At 39.0% G+C, this 23263-nt stretch overlaps 1 protein-coding gene across 1 annotated transcript in view; it reads left to right on the forward strand.

Annotated features, from left to right (window-relative positions):
* The first annotated feature begins 329 nt into the window (after window positions 1-329).
* ARHGAP42 (Rho GTPase activating protein 42) overlaps window positions 330-23263 on the forward strand; it is a 174052-nt gene continuing 151118 nt past the window's right edge. The window contains exon 1 of the mRNA XM_082779392.1: window positions 330-759. Coding sequence (XP_082635518.1) covers window positions 606-759 — 154 coding nt within the window. The 5' untranslated portion in view covers window positions 330-605. The remainder of the gene's footprint in view (window positions 760-23263) is intronic.

Raw genomic sequence — 23263 nt, forward strand, 5'->3', positions numbered from 1 at the left:
GTTCTTGTTTTAACTGGGCACTAAGCTTTGCCTCCCGCAGTCTCCACAGAGGTGCCCCGCACACTCCGAACTCCCCTCGCAGTTACCCCTCAGCCTTCCAGCCCCCGATCTGGATCCTTCCTCCCTCTCTCTGTGCCCCCGAAATCCCCCAAGGCAGGGCAGAGGCTGTCCTCCTGCCCTCGCTGCCCCGGCCGGGCTGAGCCCGGGTGGCGCCGCCGCTGGAGGGCAGAGCACGAAGGGGGCGGCGGGGAGCGAGGGGCGGGCACTGCCGGGGCCTCATCCCCGCCGTGTGAGCATGCTGCGGCGGGAGGAGGAGGAGGAAGAAGAGGAGGAGGAGGGCTTCCTCGGCCGGGCCGGGGGAGGTTCAGACTGAACTTCGGGCCGGGGAAGGAGGAAGGCAGAGCGCTGCCGGAAGCCACGGAGCGGCGGCGCCCCGCGGGCAGCATGTAGCTGGGTGACAGCCGCCCGAGCGCCGCCTGCCTCTTCCCCGCCGCCCAGGGCACCGAGGAGCCGGTGCTGCGGGGTCGGGAGCCTCCCTTCTCCCCTCTCCCCTCTCGCCTCAGCTCCCCCAGGCTCCCCGCAGCGCCGTCCCTCCGCCGCTGACCATGGGGCTGCCCACGCTGGAGTTCAGCGACTCCTACTTGGACAGCCCGGATTTCAGGGAGCGCCTCAAGTGCCACGAGATCGAGCTGGAGAGGACGAACAAGTTCATCAAGGAGCTCATTAAGGACGGCAGCCTCCTCATCGGGGCCCTGCGGAGTGAGTGGGGCGGGGGGCGGCGGCGGGCGGGCGGGGGAAGAGGCTTCTTTTGTTTGAATGGGCGCCGGGAGCGGGCTCCCCTGCCGGCAGCCGGAGAAAAACCTCCCGTAAACTTTTCTTCCCCAGCTCCCTCCTCGTCGCTTTGCCTTCGTCTGGCCACCGGAGGGGCTTGGGGGGCTGCCCGGGGTCGTGCGGGGACATAGGGGGAACCCCGAGGGGACCCGGAGGCCGAGGCCGCGGGAAGGAGGCAGGGAGAGATGGAAGGAGGCAGAGATGGAGGGGGGGAATGGAAGAGGGAGACAGGGAAGGAGGCAGGGAGGCTGGCCTCGAGGGGCTGGATGTGGTCCCTTCTGGGGTATTGGAAAGGTTTTTGCCCAGGGAGGTAGTGGGTCACCGTCCCTGGGGGTGGCTAAAGGGAAGGTTGGACCTGGCGCTTAGGGACATGGGTTAGTGGGTGACATTGGTGGTAGGGGGACAGTTGGACCAGATGATCTTGTAGGTCTTCTTCAGCCTTCATGATTCAACAAACGGGGACAGCTGTACCAAAGTGGCGAAGCAGGACTTTGTGTGAATTTGTGTGGAGCAAGTTTATGATCCCTCCCTCAGTCCTCACTGCCGTTGCGTACTTTTAATAGCAATAATAACATTACCGAAGTTAACATACTAACAAATAAAACAGTTACATATCTTTATTAACTAGCAACTTTGCTACTGATAACGTGGTACTTATTTTGGAAGATTTTGAAAGAAAAGCTCAGGATGAATGGTGTTGTACTTTTCAAGTTCCATGAGGTGACAAATGACAGCTTTCCTGAGTGTGAAAATGGCCCTCCCGCTTTGAAAAGCGTAAAGTGAAGATTAAGGACTGCCACCAGCATTACTAGACTCGGCTTGCACTGCTCTGTGTTAGCTATTGCCACCTACTTCTTGCCTTTAACTCACTTAGGATCTCTTTTATACATTGCCCAGTGCTTGCCTTCATGTAGACATGGCTTACAGCTTCTTGTGCTGTGAGATGTTTAAGGAAAAAAAAAGGCACTTAAAATGATCCTTAAAGTATCTACCACATTGACACAATATGTTATATTTACAGAGTGGAAGGGTAGCAGTATTGCTCTTTATTAGGATGGGAACAGGTGTTACCATAAAATCCTCAGCTCACAGAAAATCTAACTGATGCTAACCCAGAGTCTGAACCCAAAGTTTGTCTCTTTAGCTGGAACAGAAATTCAAATTTTGTTGATCTTTGATGATTTTGTTCCGCTAGAAGCAGAATTCGATATTAATTGTACTTCTGCATGTCCCATACTTTATCCCATAGTTAATGTATAGTGTTGCCATTACATAAAGCAACTACTGGCTTTTTGAGACTTTTGTCATAGAAGTGCATGTATTTCTGGACTCATCTCTGTATTAGGGAGTAGCTGGATACAAGCCTAGTATCTCTTGTAAACTTGTATTAAATTTAATATATTTATGTATCCGTGCCCATAGAATATGAGGTGGTAGATTATTCTGAAAATCTACGTGTATCTGTGTGTATGTGTATGTATACACATATATATAAACATAAACTCAGTGGTACATTTCCCCTTCCAGAGCCAAAAAGATTGTTTCTCAGATTTATTTCAGATTTTCTTTTTGCTAAAGAGCCTTCTCCATAAAACAGGAAATTGGAGCTTGTTTAAAGTGGTGAACATGTAAGTTTTTATTAAACTTAAGGCTGGTTCTGTACAGTGCTGTGCTCAAGGAGTCATGACAGGAGATGATGCCACACTGGTGCTTTTTATCCTGGTCTAGCACTGGAAATTGACTGCTTTTTGTTCCAGATCAGACATAAACAAATACAACTTTCTTCTTAAGTTGTCAAAGAAAGAATACTGATGGATGAACTTTGTTCTTGAGAAGTAATTTAGACCTTGATTTTGAAGTGAGTAATCCCATTATCTTTGTGAAGACTACTAGTAAGTCCTTGCTAGATATAGAGCTTATATCCCCATGTTTAACAATTCTGTCCGTCTTCAGGAACAAGTGCTATTTCTGTCACAAGTAATTGCAACCTAACCTGCAAGTTCCTCTGATTTTTAAAACTTCTTAGTTCAAATGTTACAGTGTTTGACACAGTGCTTATTGTATTCTATGTGCAACTTTAAAGTGCTGTGCGCTAGAGTCTTTTAGCCTTAGGAAAGTGAAGTCTGTCCTTGTAAGAAATATTTCTACTTGTTCATTTCAAATCCCTTAGTTTTGTGTCCACGCATTCCACAGAATACTGCCTCAGTCCCTGTGTTAAGACAGCTTGGGAATTGCCTGAATTTTTCTCAGTAAAATGAAAATACTTTTTTTTTTTTTATACTGTAGGCTGTGGTGCAGATACTGCACAGTGTACCAGGTAAGGCAAATAGAAGTATCTTAGTTTTTCTGAAGTAGAGAACCTTGGACTCATTAAAACACACTAGCTACTCCTACCCAGCTTTAAAGTTGACACAGTGTAAAATATTTGTGCAATATTTTATTTATTTATTTATTTGAAGATCTAATCAAATGATGGAGTAGTTGGTTTCAGTGCTGAACTCCTATGATTTGGTTGTTATGATTTAATAACCTGCAAGCCCTGGAGAACAGCAAATATTATTTACCCTGGTTTATGTCTTTAGGTGATCTAGGATTTTTCATTTACATGTCATTTTGGAGGCTCAGTCCTGTTAGGGAAAAAATTCAGACTCATGCAGAGCTTTAGTGGAAATGAATTTTGGAATACATCCTTCTTGACTATGTTTAGGGAAGAGACAGTGAAGTTGGCATAATGCAGTTAGAAAATACTGTAATCTATTAAGTTGTCTAAATGTCTGGTATGTGCATGGTTTTTCAGATAGAGTCAAACTTCTATATTAAAGGTTACAGGACATACATTTGTGCATAAGCCAGTATCTAAATGCAATGTTAAAAAAAATACATGTTGAGACACTTAAACCAAAGGTAGAACAAATACGCCTAAAGTAGCATGCAGACTTTTTGCATTTTAGTTGTTATAGTGGTCGCAAGATGAGGTCACTTTTTATTTTGATGTGGTTCTTCTGCATTCATTTTGAAGAATACTTCTTTCTAAAGTAATATGTAGAGCCTTAATAATGTGCTGTCTGAAGTAGCAGTTGACTATTGTGAATGCAGAGATAACAAATAGTGCTGGGATTGGTGTCAAATCCTTAGCACCTTTTTCCTAATGCATTTTGCAGTTTCCTTCTCTTTCTAAATATGTAAGACTATTGGGGAGTACACCAGAAGAGCACAGATCATATGGTCCAGTTTAATTATAGGTGGAGAAATCCCATTTGTATGGTCATTGTGCTTACTTCAGCCTTATCCTACAGTTGGTATCTCAGTGATAGACTGCATTTCTTGTTACATCAACTGAGATGCTAAATACATTGTTCTCTCTTGAAAGGCTCATTTTATGCATGTACGTTATCTTTCTACAAAGACTTAACTCTGTGTGTAGGGGCAATTAAGTAGGTTTGTGTATTTTTATTTGGTACATCTGGAGGAAGGTTTCCTTGTCTTTAACTTCCAAGTTAGGAAAAAAAAATAAAACAAAACACAAAACTTTTTCTGAAAATAATCAGATAACACTTAATTTTGTAATTTCTTCAGGCATCTAATTTAAAAGATCTTCTAGGTACATGTTTAAAATGCATATGCTTAAATGTTTAACTTGGCAAAGTCCACCCATAGCTGGACTCCTGAACCAGAATTGAAATTTTTTCTTTTCATTGATTCTAGCAAATTTTCAGTTAAAGTATCAAATCAGTGTTTTTTGTACTTTTTGCTAGTATTGTACTTTGTAATGTCTTTCCTTACTAGTAGTTGCTTTGTGAAAAAGCAACCTAATCTGGGGGTTGTCATATAGATTATGTAGGAAATTTCATTATAGAAAGATTTGTATACTTCTAATTTCTGTAATAAGGTCTACTGATGGGCCCAAATTGTTCTGAATATTATATTAAACAATCCAAAAAAGTAACATGTATCTTGTTCAGATATCTCATGGCTTATTTCTGTGCAGAAGACTTTGGTTCTACCCTCTGATTTTTGATGGCCTTCTTTCTGCATCTTAGTTGCTATTTTAGCTATAACTTCATGCATTCAAAGACTTGAGCTGTATAAGTTTTGGTTTAAATGGTTGGAAGTTAAGTGCATTCACAGTTGATTTAAGTAATGCCATACCTTTTAAAGTGCTTTAAATTGTAATGCAGAGCTGCAGTGTAATAGAAAAGTTAACAGATATCTTTAGGTATTTGTAATTACTAGCAATCTTTACTTTTTGTTTGCATTGTCCTTTTTTTTTTTTTTTTTACTAGCAGAATTAGTAACTTGAAGTGCTTGATTTTATTTTGCTTAACACAGAGAAACAGGCACAAGATAGGAAGAAATACCATCTTTTTTACTAGCGCTTTTATATAAATTCCACACAAAAAAAGACTGCCTCTAAACTGTTTTGACATACGGTATTCACGAGTGCTTTTTTTGCTTCATAAACCTAATTATAAAAGTACAGAGGTGAACCTGGCTATTTATACAGTAACCTTTGAGGTAAGATGGCTGTAAAAAAAAAAAAGAGAGAGAGACAAAATTAGTGCATAAGAAGCTATGATCTTGTTATTTCTCTTGGGGATTTTTTTTTAATGTAAAAAAACTTATGTATCTTTCCAGGGAAAGATACATTTTTCCAGATATCTTGGTCTCACATGTTCTCATGTGCTAATATCTTTAAAATGTCTTTTCCAGATCCCAACTGCAGCAGAAGTGAGTTCATTGAATAATAACTGCTGAAGTTTGGTAGCAATCATTCTAATTTTTAAATTTAGTTTCTAAGTATAAACGACCAATTCTTCATGTTCCATATGAATACTATGATGAGGAACATGGAATCATAAAAGTATGGCTTGCTCTTGAGAATTTCAGGCATAATTCACATCACCTTTGCAAATGGATTGTTCTTAGCTGTTTTAGTCATATAATTAAAAAATGCATAACTCCTCTTTCATAGTTAGGTTGGGTGAGCGGCAGGGCAATACAATAGCTTGTATTTCTTAGTCTAAATAAATGATTCATTGCCTCCAGGTTGAAAAAACAAAACTTCGTATTGCTTTTCCTACTGTCCTGTTCAGCTTCTGCTGCTCTTGCACTGAGTATTCAGTGGATTATGGGCATAATTCTCAAAAATAGCTTCAACAGCATTCAGCCTTTCATGCAAAGATACTAATGATAAGCTGGTTCTTGGCCAGAGAAGGAGCTTAATTGCTTCCTCTAGTGTTTAAAGCAGCTGCAGTCTGTATTGTATTATATTATCTTTAACAAAATGTATACAGAGAAAGCAAATACTAGCATGTCGTGGTCTGTTATGAAGCACTGTATTTTCTGCCTATCATATGATTTTGAACCAAGAAAGCCTGAAAGGGAATTCCCATGCTATCAGTAACAACTACTGTGTTACTAAGTCCTGAAATGACTCAGCATGGGTGTTCTTCTAGTTCTTCTCTCTTATTATTGAAACATGTATTCTGCAGAGAAATGTTGTAACTGGATAAAGTCAGGTTACCAGAGGAGTAATTTAGTGTTTACAAATGTCATATGAAGTGATGTCTCTGATTTAAGAAATTTATTTATTTATTTATTTATTTTAAAACTACATTTAAACTTTTAAAGTGTTTTCTGAAAATAATAAATTTAATCTGTTTCTTAGTGGTCCAATTGGCTTTTTGTCTACTACATGCTTCGTTTGCTATGAATAGGAGAACTGTATTTATTAATAAGGAACCAGCTGTTTCATGAATATTGTCTTTACTATAATGGAAAATATGATGCTGTGGTTGCTGAACTTGAACAGATCTCTTGGGTTTTCGTGGGCAGAAGCACTACAGCAACTTGCAATTTCCTGTAATGGGTAACTAACTTATCAGTTGTCCTCTGTGAAAAATATAGAGGACAATGCTGTTCTTCTTTCTACTGAAGTGATATTCGAGGCAGTGCTTTTTCTTTGCTTTTATATTTTGTCCTATAATGTCAAAACTGTCATTATACATTTGGAATGAGGGGGATTAAGGTATTTAGGAGCATCATGGATTTCTTTGTTGTTAAATCAGATCTCCTTCTAGTGTTGTATCATGTAATTCCTACTTGTCAAATTCAATTTTAAAAGCAGTTTTTATCCTTACTCTTTCTTCTGGAAGACTGTTCTAGAACCATGTTACTCTGAGGATTGAGTAATTTATTAAAAATAAATTTAATCTGGAAATCCTAACTTGTTTATGCTCGTTTTCCTTTCACTCTACTCTTCTGTACTGTTGTTTATTTGTATTTGCCTGTGGAATAATCATGTCCTTTTTCTAGACTGAACAAGCTGTTCTCATCCTCTCTGCTAAGGGTTTCTCTGGTTTCTTGGTCATTTTAGTAGCTCCTTTCTAAACTTTTTTGAAATTACTTGTAAATATGCAGGACAGTTGAATACAAAATGGTGGAAACAAAAACTAATATGGCAATGTACACAGGTTTGATCTCTGGTCATTGTATTTATGCTGTGAGAACATCAGTTCATTAAATGAAACCAATGTTTATGGTCCTCTTTTGACTGTGTGATGCTATGAATCCCTAAAGCATGATGAAAGGTGAAAAACTTTTGGGATCTTATAAGGAGCAGAAATAAAGTAAACATGAAGCTTAAGAAAAATAGCTCGACCTTCTTCCCCATTAATAAGAGATTGGAGTACTGTTGGTTACTAAGTTAACCTCCCATTGGCACCCCGTGAAGTGCACATAACTTTCATTAGAAAGATAATACGTTTCCCAGCACATTATGAACTCTGGGCTATATTACAGTATGGGTTTTTTTGTTTGTTTTTTCCAGATCAGTCACATGTTATCAACTGGTTCCCTGTCCTGACTTTATGCAAACTTGCCTTTCACAGGACACCAGAAGCTTCAACAACATGTTGTTGTGTTTTGCGTAGTATAATTCGGGCATGGGAAAAGAACATGGAAATTCTGTATGCCTTCAGAAGTCTTATCTTCTTTTAGCTTAGTATTCAAAGCTGGATACAAGGCGCTGCAATGTGTAGGTTGTGTATTTGATATTTTGCAAGGTGCTTAAAAGAGGTTTGGATGCCAGGTGTGCATTGTTGTATCTACAAAGGTACTTTTCTGTTCACTGAAAGTTATTATGTAAGTGAAAACAGGTATTGCCAACAGAATTATTTTTCTTCTGTAAAGAGCCCTTAAGTGAAATAAACATAATGAAAACATAAAATGGGTAGAAGTAAGAAGACTCAATGTGATTTGGTCCTGTAGAATTACTGGGACAAATAAGCCTCTTATATTAATTATTCTTTGCCTTCTGCGCTTTAGGAAAAATCTTCCTTTCTCCTTAGGTTTCTCATAGTTGGGGATGCAGCAAGATACCTTCAGGATTTTTTTTGCCTCCAATCAACAGCACAGATATTTGTAGTGGGTCAAATTTAATTTTTTATCACTTGCTATTGTTTTTAGTAGTGTTGCTCAAATCAAATTTGTAATGAGTGTAATCAAATCTGTTTTCTTTAGCTGTGTACCTTTGAGCTTAGATCTTGTGAAGCCACAGTCAGCTTTGCTGATGTTGTTTCATGACCACAGAAGGAGTGATTGATTTGGCTTGCTAATTAATGTTCTTGTGCGTGAGATGGAAGATACAGGCAGATGCTATTTTAAAAACAGGTCAGCAGTGGTGAGCAGAGTTCAGAAGTTATCCTTCCGTCTACTGGGAGAAAATGATGTCCCTAAGTCAGGAAAAGGATGTTTGGTTGAGCTCTTACAGTGGACAGCTGGAGTAAGAGTTCCTCAGAGTTAGGAATCTGTTACAGATGCAGTTAGGATGTTGTTCTCTGCTTTCTCCCAGCTCTCAAATGACCGTATATTCCACTGATGCCTATGAATCATGTATTTGAACAGCTCGTTTCCTATATATATATATATTGTTGAGGACCAGATTATCTCAATTAGGATGATTCCAGTAGGCTAAAGGATGCCTAAAAGAAACAAAAGCTGCGATACCTGTGTACTGCTTAGTTAAGGCAGGAGGCAATCAGTTAAGGAAGGATGATTTTTCCTGTGCCATAATGTTAGGAATGGGGTTTCACACAGCTGCCTCTGTTAGCAGATATCATAGTGGTTATATAAAATGCTTCACCTGAGCTATGTCTTCTCAGTCTTCTTTATGTCTCTGGCCACACCTTCCTCATAAGGAACAACAACAGAAAAACCAAGAGACCAACCCAACCACAAAACAAACCTCAGCCTTGTAAACAGCCTCTGAGGTCATTGCACTTACTACTATGGGATAGTAGCAGTAACTTTCTACTGGGCACTCACTGACTTTGTTTCCCAATTAACTGTAGACCACACAATCAATACATTGTGGGATAGGTTGGTCTTCTTTGCAGCTATTTCAAATAAATGGTTTTTCTTCCTCTATCTAATAGGCATCATCCTTTCTCACATACCCTTCTAACTTAGGAATTTAAAATTTAAGATGTGAAAGAGGAACAAAACCAACACCAAACCCACAGAAGTTAATAGCCCTTAAATTTGTGATCTGCTTTTAGTATCACTGTTATCACTGTTTTTCACTTGTTCTCAGCCTCTTTCAATTGTGGATTTTTGTTTTTCTCACGTTTCTTTTTTGTTCCTTTTTTCTCTCCTGCTTTTCATAGATGCTGGTCCAGTGTTCTGTGTTTGTAATACCTCCCTGTTCTGAAGCATTAGCCAGATTTGTGCCCAAGTCAGGATGGAAATAATAGATCAGATTAGTCTCAACGTCAGCCTTATTTGAATGATATCAAATAATGACATTCCTCTGGTTGAGTGTTGGCAGCAAAGCTTTTTCCTAGCTACTTCCTTATCTGTATAGCTTCTGTGCAAGTTCTCATCTTCTCCACCTTAATAATTAAACTTCCATTGTAGCTTGGTGTCATGTGCTTTACTGAAAGCTAGTTAGATAAGACCTGTTGTGTTTGTTTTTTGTTGTTGTTTGTTTTGTTTTTTAATAATCCTTTGCCTTCTGTGAGAGAGAGATTCACTCATCTGGTGAAGTTTACCTTTGATAAATCTGTGTTGCTTTTTACCCTCTTTTCTATCAGTTTCCAAGCTTTTAATTGCTCTTTCCTTTGATCAGCGTTCTAAATTGCTTGATTTTAAGGTTAAACTTATGAAGCATTCTTGTTGGATCACTATGTTTGTTTCTTAAATATAAGTACATATTTGCTACATTTGACCAATTTAAAAATCTTTGATAGTAAGATTGCTGATGTGATAGTTTTGCATTTTTGAATACTAATTCATATGAATTTCTCTTACCTTTTTCATATTGATAGCAGTGTTGCAAATTGAGGTTGATTTTGGATCATACTTTAATATTTAGGTTGTCCGTTTCTGTGCCGTCTTACTGTGCTTTGACCCTCTTTGTTTCACGGCTTTATGAACAGCTCCAGGAGTGACATGGCACTTCATGGGTAGCTGGCTAAGCTCATGTGCAATTGGAGTTCCACTAGTGCCTGGTGCCAAACCTAGTTGTCTTTGCTTTTTAAAATACATCAATATACATGAGTGGTTGAGTACTGACTTTTTTTCCCCTTATTGCCTGCCCAGTCTGTGATCTTCTACTTAAATCTCCATACTATTTCTTCAGTGAACCCTGATTTAAATGTTTTATGCAGTTCTCCTTGCAACTGATGTGAAAATTGAAGGTATCTCATATCGTATGTTTGGAGTTTCTTCATATGCAGTCACCTTTAAATTCAGCTTCCCTTAGCTGCTCAGATTTTGCTTTTTTGAAATGCAGAACTTTTGTTACAGGTTTATTTTATTTCTTTTTACTGTTCTTCCATTTAATTTTAAACTAAATAAGCATGAGATTACTTAGACTATTTTATTAGACAGGTTTTCGCCAAGTTACATATTTGTGAAATTTATCACACAGACTAGTTGTGCAGTACTCTTGAATTTAATTTTTATTTCCTACTCTAGCACTTTAGTCTCTGCCTTCTTCCATGAGCAACAGTGAAGTGGTTCAGTTGTCCAGGAGTTCTCCCAGAATCTGTAACTAAAGGAGGCTAATAGGGAGCATCCATCTGAAGCCACATTTTGATGCGTAATTTTAAGCCAGCTTTATTGCTAACCAAACAAACAGAAAACCTCCAGAGCCTACCCCTGCTGCTTTTCCCACTCTCAGCCCTTGCTTCCACCCCCTCTTGTAAGTGGTATTAGCATTGCTGTTTGCTCAGCTGCACGCTCTACCGGATTAGGGAACTAAACTAACCGTTCGTCTTTGCTGAATAATTTTTCATGAGTCCCAGTTCCCTGATTTGGGTTCCTTAAAAATACATATGGAAGTGCTCCTGCTGGCAGAGAACAGGGCAACCTGAAGTGGAAGTGCCTGAGGAAGTTGGTAGGGGGAAGAATAGGGACAGGGCGTTAAAATACTGTTTGGTAGCAGTGACAGCTTACTTGTGTGTCAGCCAAAATTAATATACAAGTTACCAATGACAGCTAACACTCACACGGCACATTTGTTATATCTTCTGCAATAATTTTATTTTTTTTTTGAAGCTGAAGACGTGTGACTTCTGAGCTCATCTCTTCTCCCAGATGGGATTTTACAGGTTTCCAGTACTTCTGTCTTTGGAAGAGACACCTTCTTTTTGGTTCCTGTTCTGACAAGCAGCTGCCATTCTGGGTGTTTGATGATTCAGGGTTATTTTCTTGTTGATGGGGAGAAGGGAATTTAGGAAAGGAAAGGAACATGGAGATTAATTATTTAAAAGCTGTTAAGACTTGTGACTTATAAATCACTAATAAGATGAGCACTCAGCTGATCTTTTAATTTCCCTATTAAGGGTCCTTCTTCATGCTTTCTCCAAAAATATGAGAGAGAACCTGTTGCTTCTAGAGAATTACCAAGTATAAAAAGTCTTTGCTCTTCTTCCGCCTTGCCCCTATCTCACTTCCATGTGAAGAAGAGCACAAATTCCTGGTAAAACAAGCAGTACATAGGGTAGGGTTTGTTAATAAAGACATTTTATTTTAATTTTTCTTTCTACATGTATTTGAAAATGTCTTCTTTGGCTGTTATTTGGAATTACACAAGCAGGGTTAACTGACTGAATTTTAACGTTTGTCTGCTCTGATAGTTTGATTCATTATGCCAAATGTCAGCATAAAACTGTGGATCAGTAAAGCTTACAGTTCTTTAAAGTGCCAGTCATTTAACTGAAGAGCAGGCAGAGTTCAGAATGTGGTAGCATCTTTATATCCAGCAGCCTTCCCACATTACCAGTGCAGTCATGGTTTTAGGAATGCCATGGCTCCACTGTTACAGAAGTTTGCATTTCACTTTATGTCCATTCCTTGCATCTTCTCGCCTTCTGTCCCACTTTGTCTGCCTTTAAACTTTTGCTTACTAATGATGATGAGGAGTGGAGGAAAACAGAAAAATCAGGCTTTTTGAGGGATGTCCTATTTGTGTAAACTGTTACTTTAAATCCATGCATATTGTAGAGGGGTAGTTATTTGCCCTCTAATGTTAAAATGACCTGACGTTGCAAGAAGCATGCAAGTGGAACCTGCTGCTTTGAAAAATATTGCTCCATACCTAAGATCATCTATTAAAATATATATATTTTTATCAGTCCTCTGACTGCAATTAAACAAGCTGTATACTAATACTAGAAGAGAAAATTGAAACATGCTTTCAAATCCCTAACGTGAAGTTGCTAGTTAGGCTATGAAAAGGGAAAGTAGAGAGCTTTGGAGTTTACCTTCTGGGAAACTTTGAAACAATACTTGTTTTACTGTGCAAGAGGTAAAATCTTATTCTGTGGAAAAGCAGAAATTGTGAGAAGAAGTCGAGACATTGTTCTCTGAGAGACTGCTACAGATAGAAACAACATGTTTGCATTAAAATACATCCTTAATTCATTAAGTAGTGTCCTGCATATTAACCTCTAATATAAACTGTTCTAGCTTGCATGTGTCTATAAAGATGGAGTCTGATTTAGCAGACAAATGAAGAAAAAAGCTACTTAATAAAAATTACAGTTAACTATAATAAAAATTATAGTTTGCTCTGTGTACCACAGAAGGGATTTGATGCTTTTACGAATCTTGGCTGGTGCTATGTGCCATTCATAAAAGGCCTATTAATGGTTGTTCATGCCTTTAAGAGTTAGGGATTGGTATTTGCGGAATCTTTTTAGTTTGATTCTTCATCTGATTTGCTCTTTGAGGAGTCAGACAGTGGAGACTAGATAGAGTTCCAGTAGTTCAAAATAAACCTAATGAGAAGAAACGCTGCCTTCCATAGGTGATGGATCTGGTGCAATAGGACTTGTTTTAAGCCATAACAATGTATATGGGGTTAAAGTAATCCTTAGGATTTTTTTTCTTTTTCATTAATTATGTGCACATATTGTCACTGAAACTTAATACAGTTAGTAGTACTTCTTTTTTTTTTTTCCTTTCAGTTTCAGCACGCTATTGTCCAAGTCTGCTGGTAAAACTAGGAAAAATACTGCAGTTAGATTCATAAGCAAGCATCATGAAATGCCTGAAAAGCTGGTCTAGACTCATAAATCTCTATGATTTACTAATTGGCATGGGGTTTGGCTAAGATGATCTTTAATGGTCCCTTCCAACCCAAACCATTCTATGATTCCATGATTCTGTGATCTCAGCAAAGTTTCTCCTTGACAACTGCCAGTGCTTTGTTCCAGGTTTTAGAAGAAATTCTCTTGCTTCTTTCTTTGTGTTTTTAAAAAGTAAGGTGAGGCTTCTGTGTTGAAAAACTTGCCTTTTTTTTTTTTTTTTTTTTTTTTTTTTTGAGGATAAAGTAATATTGTTAGAATCACAGCAAATGTCCCTCTTTGCATCCTTTCAAAGTCTGTTTGGGACATTTTTAAGTGAAGAAATCCAGAATATGGTGTGCCTGCAGGCCAGTTAACACTGGCTGTGAAAAACAGTTGGTGGAGGAGGAAAATGAGTATATTTAATAAGCTGAACATGGGCCTGCAGACTGACAGATGCCAGAAATGTGTGATCTCTGCAAGGATAACTTCAAGGGTTTTATGAGTATTTGGTACATTTGTGGGTGTCAGGTCTCATTCTGCAGCTTGTTTTCAGGAGAATGCTGAAAAATTGTAAAGGGTCACAGAAGACCTATGACAATACTCAGGCTCCTTGGAAACTGCAGGCACCATAAAGCCTTTGTTTTCTGCAAGTGCTTAATCCAAAGAGAAAGTTAAAGGTATCACAGGAAAGAAGTTTAATGGAAAGTTTCTCTGACAGACTGGTTATGTGAAGATCCAAGTGCTGGCAGAAGCTATACAAATTAAATGAGAAATGTGCAGCTGTAAGGTTGGTGAGGCTTTTCATTAAAACTGTAATGTACTTTTCATTGCTAGAAACTTTTAAATCATCTAGATTGTGTTTTTTGTTTGTTTGTTTGTTTTGTTTTGTTTTTGTTTTTTCCTAAATGTCATCAAGATCACTTACCTGCTGGACTTGGGGGTTTTTAACTGCTGAAGCTCTGTTCAGTAGCTGGCCTTTTTGATCGCTTTGGTTCCTTTTGGTCTTAAAAGAAAAGTTTTCAGCCTAACTTCAAGTCTTCGTGTTTACATTACTTGAATGTGTGTGGAGCTTTGAAATGTGGGGAGAATGCATCCTGTAGACATTTTATAGTTCAGTGTTTTTTGTGTTTTATAGTGCTTTCATGTGAGGCCTTAGGTGAGGCCTTCCTTCACATGAGGACTCCTTACTTGTCATCATTATGTGATTTGAAACTGAAGTGTTCTGATGCAATAACCATCTGGATTTTTTGTTGTTGGTAGTGTTTTTTATTCTTCCAATTTTTAGTTTTGAGTACTAGAGTGGGTGTCCTACTTCAGAGTGTTCATATATGCAAGTGGAAATATACAATGAAACAAATCTAGACAGTTGAAGATGGTAATAGTGCCTTTATTTCCATATGTACAGGTGCTAAATAAATATGTTCAGTTCAAGTTGCTATGCTACAGGCATGTAAAGATAGCAAAACTAACATTTTTGAAATATTTTTAATATTAGGAAAGTGGCATTACAAGCTTATCTCGTTAGCCTCTTGAGATATAGGTTGTCTGAAGTACTTCAAACATGTTAAAAATCTCATAGTTATTGTACGTACACTGTTTTGTCATCTATTATCCTGACTGGTTTAATCTAAAAATAGACAAGTTGATTTAAAAACTCAGAAATGTGTCTCTAAACAAAATGTTTTAGTCACAAGTGTAAGCCTTGGCATTAGACTTCAAGAAGTTTTCTCCCAAATGCAGTCAGTGTGGTTGGCTTTTTCCTGTGTGAGTGTAGAACTGCTGCACTTTCACATTGTTAGGATCCTAAGACAAATGAGAGATCAAAAATATTTCATTTTATGAAAAGGGGTGTAGACTCAGCAGTATGTTTTCTGCTTAATTAGCCACATGCTTGTATGCTGGGAGATTTCCTGGTACTCTAATGCAAGATTTTTAAGTGCACACTGTAAGTTGTAATTCTTTTTGCTTAGCTCACTGAAGATGCCATCACCTGCACTTTGGCAAGTATGACATAGCTCATTTTTCTGTGGAGAAGGGAACTGAGGTTATCACAGAATGGTTTGGGTTGAAAGTGACCTTAAAGATCACCCGGGTCCAACGCCCCTGGACAACTCCTGCTAGACCAAGATGCTAAAAGCCCCATCCAGCCTGGCCTTGAACACCTCCAGTGATGGGGCATCCACAACTTCTCTGGGGAACCCGTGACAGGGCTTCACCAACCTCTGAGTAAAGAATTTCCTCCTAGCATCTGATCTAAATTTCCTCTCTTTCAGTTTAAAACCATTCCTCCTTGTCCTGTTACTACACCCCCTGACAAGGAGTCCCTCCCCAGCTTTCCTGTAGCCCCCTTTAGGTACTGGCAGGCTGCTTTAAGGTCTCCCCAGAGCCTTCTCTTGTCCAGGCTGAACAACCACAACTCCCTCAGCCTGTCTTCACAGGAGAGGTGCTCCAGCCCCTTGATCATCCTTGTGGCCTTCCTCTGGGCTTGCTCTAATACTTTCATGCCCTTCTTGTGCTGGGGGCCCCAGAGCTGAATGCAGGGCTCCAGGTGGGGTCTTACAAGAGCCCTTCTCAGAGGGGGACAATCCCCTTCATCGCCCTGCTGGCCACACTGCTTTTGATGCAGCCCAGGATACGGTTGGCTTTCTGGGCTGGAAGCGCACATTGCCAGCTCATGTAGAGTTTTTCATCCACTGGTGCCCCGAAAGTCTTTCTCCATTTACCACCTTTTGTTTATCCTTGGATTGTAGGATTGAAAATAAAAACACAAATATTTAAGTCATTTGTTTGGCATTGCTTTATGTTTAATTTGGTCCTATTTTCCCTTCCTTTCCCCCCTCTGTGTCCCAAGAGACAAATTCCAGTTGAGGTCTCAGGTCCAAGTAAATCTAACCCACAGGATCCACTCTTTAGTTATTTTTAGCTATTTTATCACAGAATCACAGAATTTCTAGGTTGGAAGAGACCTCAAGATCATCGAGTCCAACCTCTGACCTAACACTAGCAGTCCCCAATAACCATATCCCTAAGCTCTACATCTAAACGTCTTTTGAAGACTTCCAGGGATAGTGACTCCACCACTTCCCTGGGCAGCCTGTTCCAATGCCTAACAACCCTTTCAGTGAAGAAGTTCTTCCTAAAATCTAATCTAAAACTCCCCTGGCACAACTTAAGCCCATTCCCCCTCGTCCTGTCACCAGGCACGTGGGAGAACAGGCCAACCCCCACCTCGCTACAGCCTCCTTTAAGGTATCTGTAAAGAGCAATAAGGTCGCCCCTGAGCCTCCTCTTCTCCAGGCTGAACAAGCCCAGCTCCCTCAGCCGCTCCTCGCAGGACTTGTTCTCCAGGCCCCTCACCAGCTGCGTCGCCCTTCTCTGCACCCGCTCAAGTACCTCGATGTCCTTCTTGTAGCGAGGGGCCCAAAACTGAACACAGTACTCGATTTTAGTCCACTTCCACTTGCTTCCTTTGGTTCCATTCAAACTGAAGAACTTCTGATATTTCTTTTCTTATACAACATTGGTAACTGTGTATATCATACTGCTTTTTCTCTTTAGTGCCTCCTCTGTGAAGTTGAAATACAGCAAGTTAGAAATGTGATTATTCTTCTTTTATTTACGTTGCCACAGCACAGCAATGATGTAATTCTTTGTTTTATTGATTCAGTTCTTTCACTCTTGGCTCTTAATGCAACATGTCCCTAATCTCCCTGGGAGGGGTAATCAGCTTAAATTTGCAAAAATAACATTGCCAATCACATCTTTTTTTTTTTTTTTTTTTTTCTTACCAGCTTTTTGACAGTTTCCAAGTCATTTGGCAGTAAAATATGCGTTCTACTAACTGTCACAATTCCTGCTGTCATTGGCACTCCAGAGCCTCTTTGATTTGTTTTCTCTGAGAAGCTCCAGTTTTCAAAACACCTTCTGAGTTCAGTACTCTTACACAATAAAAACTCACTTTCATGCCTCCTTTTGTCACTTATCTTGAGGAGACGCCATGAAGCACTGTGTGTTCCTGGATTAAATGTCAGTCTTGCAGTATTTTGTTGAACGTTTAATGTACCCAAAAGAATGTTGTGCTATTTTGACAAATGTTTCTCTTATTCCTTTTAAAATTAAAATGGCACTTAGACAATGACATATTTGTACCTATAGTATGTGATGGCAGCATTACTGTGCAGTGAGCCATAATTTGATCTTGTGAATAGTAGTGAGCATGGTAGGAGTGTTGAGTATTTCTCATTTTTTTAATTTGTTTGTTTAATTTCTAAACATACCAAGTGATTCAAATCAGTGGTTTTTTTTTCTTTCTTTCTTTTTTTTTTTTTTCTTCTTATGGGGGTCTTGGGTGCTCAGTGCAGTGCATAGAGAAAGGGACTATGAGGGTCTGTACTAGTGGGCTGGAGTCTCTGTGTGTCAAATCCCACATCTGGATTCTTGGCACTTATAAAAATTACAGTGGTTGAATGTCCAGTTTTGTCTCAGTAAAATAACGATTACATTTTGGGGGAGGTTATCTTCTTTAACTTCTGACCATCTTTGACTATACAGGTAGTAATTCTGTGTGGCCTGTCTTTTACAGTGTATTTGCATTTAAGAGGCAGTTAAGTGTTACTTACTAAGTATTTCCCTTCCACGTCAGTTTCCACATATGACTTTATTTAAAATAAAATTAAAAAAAAAAGTGACTAAATCCATTAAATACTGTATTTTAAAAGTTGTATGGATTTGTTTTTTTTTAAAGCACTGAAAGCAGGCATTTCTGTGTTATTGTGGGAGGGGATCTTAAAACACATGGTTATTCTCTGAAACTTTTTTTTTGAACAAAATAGCAAAGGAGTTCAGCAAATTTTTTTGAAGCTTAATAGATTCTTCAGATTTCTGCCGAAGTGACGCAGAGCTTCTGATAGTGTTGTATGCCATACTGTGCAGTAAAAAATGTGTCACACTGTTCTGTTGAACTTCCTTGAAAGTGTATGTTGGCTCTTTAAAAATGAACTCTAACACTCATTTAATTCCTGCTTCGTTATAATGTAAGGCTTTTATCTGTGTCTCTTTGAGAAATTTTAGAGGAGGGGTTTAGGGAGTTCTTGCTATGGGAGAAAGCCAGAGGTACTGTGTGGGATTTGGTGTCTCTGAAAGCTGGCTTCTGCTTCTGAAAGGATGTTTGAAAGGTTATAGAGTATTTTTATTTTTTAAAGAAAACCTTAAAGTGACAAGACACAACCAATTTTCCAATTCTGCAAAACATTTTTTTTTTCCCCATATTATTCAGCCAATTATTAAATCCTACTTTTATTGAAATACAAGTTTCAGGTTTGGGAAGGCTACTTGACTTTAGAGATGTCAACATGTCTGCAGTTTTCAGAGGAGCCATATACTGTGCCTTCAGACCTTCAGTACCAGGAGAACTCAGCTTCTAAAATATAATAGATGAGGAGAAGTTCCAGATAACAGTAGAATTTTGCTGAAGTTCCCCCAGGCACTCTCAAATAGCCCTGCTTCATGGCTGGATTTATCTAACTGGGTTTTGAATCTAATTGTCCTGTTAGAGTCCATAGCAGTCTGTGATGATAGGCAGCAAATTTCACGATTTAAGTGTATGCTGCATGGACAAAAGTCTTTCCTTTCCTTCTTCTGTCAGTTACTTGGTTATTTTGTCTGATTATGGTAATTTCTGTCCTCTGAGAAACAGTAACTGTTGCCTTTATGCAATGTCCTTTGTCATCCTTCCTTGTGCCTTCTTCATGGTGACTTTTTGAGATAGATTGTCAAGAAATTTTGTAGAATACTCAAGGTGTGAGTACATTTAAATAATGATACTTTCTGCTTTACTCCCTCTTTCTCTAATAACCCTTAGTATTTTTGACTATTGATGAGTATTGAATTGACATTGTAGAAGACTTGCCTACAGTGATTCTAAGATATTTCCAGAGTATTAAAACTAATGTAAATCCCGTCACTGTATGGATATAACTGAAACATTTTTTCTATATCTGAAACGATTTTTCCATGTGCATTAATGTGTGATATTCCACATGTCATTTTCATCTGTCTTCTTATTTCCCTGTCATTTAAGGTTGCCTTCAAGAAAGTTCAAAATGAAAGCTGATCAAAAACGTCTCTATCAGCAGCAAGCTGCTGAAATCCTTTTTCCAGTCTGATCCCTAGATTTTATTTTTATGTCTGTGTTAAATAGTAAGGCTCCTCTGAGGTCCACAAATGAATTATCTGGCATGAAAGAGAAATGTTGATAGTGATAATACAGAAAATCTGCTAAAACCTGGTCCTATTACAAGAATCATTTCTTGCTGTCATTGTGCACTGGCAGTTGTGACACCAGTTCAGTAGGTCTACTCTCTGTTTCCTCCATTACACACTGCATAGAAGAATAATAACTCACATATAGAAAGTATCTTTTTATTTTCTCTTCTTTCCTCTCTTTTCCTTTTTTTTTTTTTTTTTTTTTTTCTTTTTCCCAGTTGTCTTGAGAGTCTTCTGTTAGCTATCTGTAAATACTTGAAAGGATAACATTAAGAAAAAAGTGACTTTGGAGCTCTTAGTCTGTTTTTTGAGGGACGTTCCCATTGACAAGGGACAAGGGACAATCTACTCCATCTGTAAATTATGCAGATGAGGGCAATAAAAATAATTACTCTGAACAGATATTGTCCAAGCAGGTCTGTTATTGGAAAGTAGGATGACTAAGCATAGAAAATATACTTTGCTCCTCTTTTGTATGTTAGAGAGATTTTTGTACCGATAAAACATTCCCAGAAGCCACAAAGAGAAACTCAGTTTTATTGCTAGCATTGAAAATGGAGAAATATTTGAAAGAATGGTGTAGGTGTACTGTGCCTTCATCTCTGAGTTTGTTACAGTGGTCTTCATTTTATGCATTATTTCCAGTTAATGCTAGGTGTATCATTCTGTTACTGTACACTTCCTACTGAAAGGAAGAGCTGTATCTTATATTTTTTGGATTGTCTTTTGTTAGCTTGAATGTCATCCATGTTGCATAGCCTTCTGCATCTTATTTTACAATAACTTTTGTCAGTGATAAGTTTTATCCGGTAGAGGTTTATCAGGGCCTTCTGCAGTCATGCAGGCAATAACGAAGAGGAAATGTTCAGATAACTGTATTGTTTTGTACTATTGCAGTAACTGTACTCTCATTTATTTTTTTTCTTGCAGTAATCATTTACACATACACTTGAAAATTACCAGAGTTTTAACCTAAATGCCTCAAGAAATCAAAATTCTCCAAAGTCTTTCTTCTTCACTTCTCTGGGGAGGGGGGATGGGGTGGGATGAGAAGCAGAATCTGACTTATTCACACCTATACAAGCTAGGAAAGTTTGCAGTTGTAGCATGTTAGCCGCCAGAAAAATCAGTTCAAAAAAACATTCTTAAGATGAAGACTACTCAATTCTGCTGCTAAGGCAGAATTTTTGAGGGTTATTATAGGATTGTTTTTCTTAATGGGAAGTTTCATTTTTCATGTTAGAAATAGGAGGGGAGAAAAGAAAGACTACCTGAATGTCATTGAGATTTTGGTGTTACAGGTCACTGTTTTTGTTTGGTTTGGTTGGTACTTGTTTTCATAATAACTGCGTATGTATGTTGGTGTCCTCCAAAACCAATAGAAAAGTAATGTGCAACGAGGCTACGTCATCCTTCAGATTAGTTCTCTCATCCATAATGAATTACTGCTTCCCACACTAATTTTGAGCACAGTCTTTACCCAGGTTATAATTAATATTCCACAGTGATTTTTTTTTTTAATTTTCTCATCCAACCATTAAGAAAATTGACAGCAGATCACGCAAGATTAATTTGCATATTTATCTTGATGGTATGATATCAGGTTAAAATTATTAGCTCTTTGGCTGCTCAGTAATGAGCATGACGAACTTGCATTGGGGTAGTTCCAGTGATAGCAGTGCTGTGGGTTCTTGTCTGTGCAAAGGGGATCCTAGGAGTATTGTTGTGTATTGAAGGGTGCTTGTAAAAGGATTTGTCAAGCAAGCCTGTCTTCAGGAAGAATTGGCTTGATAAGAGGTGTTTTGTTGCATTGTATATTTATGGAGCCAGAGAATCGCAGTCAGTAATGTGTAACCTGTTACAACAGCCAGCGGGAGTCATTACGGTCTCTCTTGACAATGTGTAGATTGGGGGGTACTTAATTCAGAAACAATTAACAAAATACAATGACTCCTTTGGAGACACTATGCATCATCCTGTGTTAGATCCAAGGATATTTGTAAAACCATCTGTTTATTGGATGCTGTGATATTGAATCACAGAATTGGTTGAGGTTGGAAGGGACCTCTGGGTCCGTCTGGTCCAGCTCCTGCTCAAGCAGGGACACCCAGAGAAAGCTGCCCAGGACCATGTCTAGGAGGTTTGGAAGATCTCCAAGGAGCCTCTCTGGATAACTTGTGCCAGGGCTCTCTCATCTGCACAACACAGAAGTGATGCCTGGTGCTCAGAGGGAGCCTCCTGTCTGCCCGTTTGTGCCCATTGCCTCCTGTCCTGGCACTGGGTACCACTGAGCAGAGCCTGGCTCTGTCCTCTTTGCACCCTCCTTTCAGGTATTTACAAACACTGATGAGATCCCTCTGAGCCTCCTCTTCTCCAGGCTGAACAGGACCAGCTCTCTCAGCCTCTCCTCACAGAAGAGGTGCTCCAGTCCCTTTATCAGCTTGGTGGCCCTTCACTGGACTCTTTCCAGTATGTCCATGTCTCTCTTGTACTGGGGGGGTTCCAGAACTGGGCACAGGAGTCCAGGTGCAGCCTCACCAAGGCTGAGTAGAGAGAAGGGATCACCACTTTTGACCTGCTGCTGATACTTTGCCTAATACAGCCAAGAATACCATTTGCCTTCTTAGCAGCAAGGGCACATTTTAGGAAATGTAAAAATTAAGGAATTAAATAAAAAATATATTTTTTTAACCTATTTAGTGCTATGTTTTTCCCTCTTGCAGCCTCTATTTTAATGTGCTCTGTTTACTTATGTCAAGGAAGCTAAAATGAACGTTTTAGGAAGAGGGTGTTTTACTTGGCTACTTCTGCAGTCTCCTGAGTAATGCAAAAAGATTGTAGGCTCTTCATTGATTCATATTTACTTACATGTTCAGCTGAGGTTGGAACAGCATTGCAGGAGATACAGAGAGCCTGCTGAAAGAAGCATCCATTGCAGTAAAGGGTTTTACATGCTCATGAAAAGAAATGCTGCATCTGGAGAGTGAGCTCCAAAATCTGGACTATCATATTTGTCCTCTGTTGCTTCAGTTCATATTGCTTGTTGTAAGCCATAAATGTTTCCTAGACTAACTGAACCTTTTTTTACCCTTACAGAAAGAATTTGTAAAGAATTGATGATTTCAAAATTGCAGCCACTTAGAGAACTTGCCTTTAATCTTGTTGAGGTTTCCCATTTTTTGATGAGAAGTGTAACTTTGTGGAAATGTTCTTCCTTGTATTAAATGGAAGATAGAGGCCACTATGTTAAGCACAGCTGGGCTTATAAAATGGAATCTGCAGTTCTTTAAGCCTCTTTTCATTGAGCAAAGGGAGAGGAGGGTGTGCTGAAATGGAAATCTAGCCAGCCAGTGAGCTGTGAGCCATACAGAGCTTGTGCTCCAAGCATGGTCTTACTGTAGGCATCCTGGAGGGAAAATGATGTTATTGCAGTGATGGCAGGGAAATTCAGCCGTCACTATGTAGGCAAAAATACAGTTTTATGGTTAAACACCAAATTTTGCTTTATGGATACCCTAATAACAAGGAGCTAGTTCAGGCTCAGAGTATTTCTGGTTTTTTCTTCATCCTCCTGATGAACTATTGACTTATTA

This window comes from Aythya marila, assembly GCF_965140915.1.
Source record: "Aythya marila genome assembly, chromosome: 1".
Classification (NCBI taxonomy): domain Eukaryota; kingdom Metazoa; phylum Chordata; class Aves; order Anseriformes; family Anatidae; genus Aythya; species Aythya marila.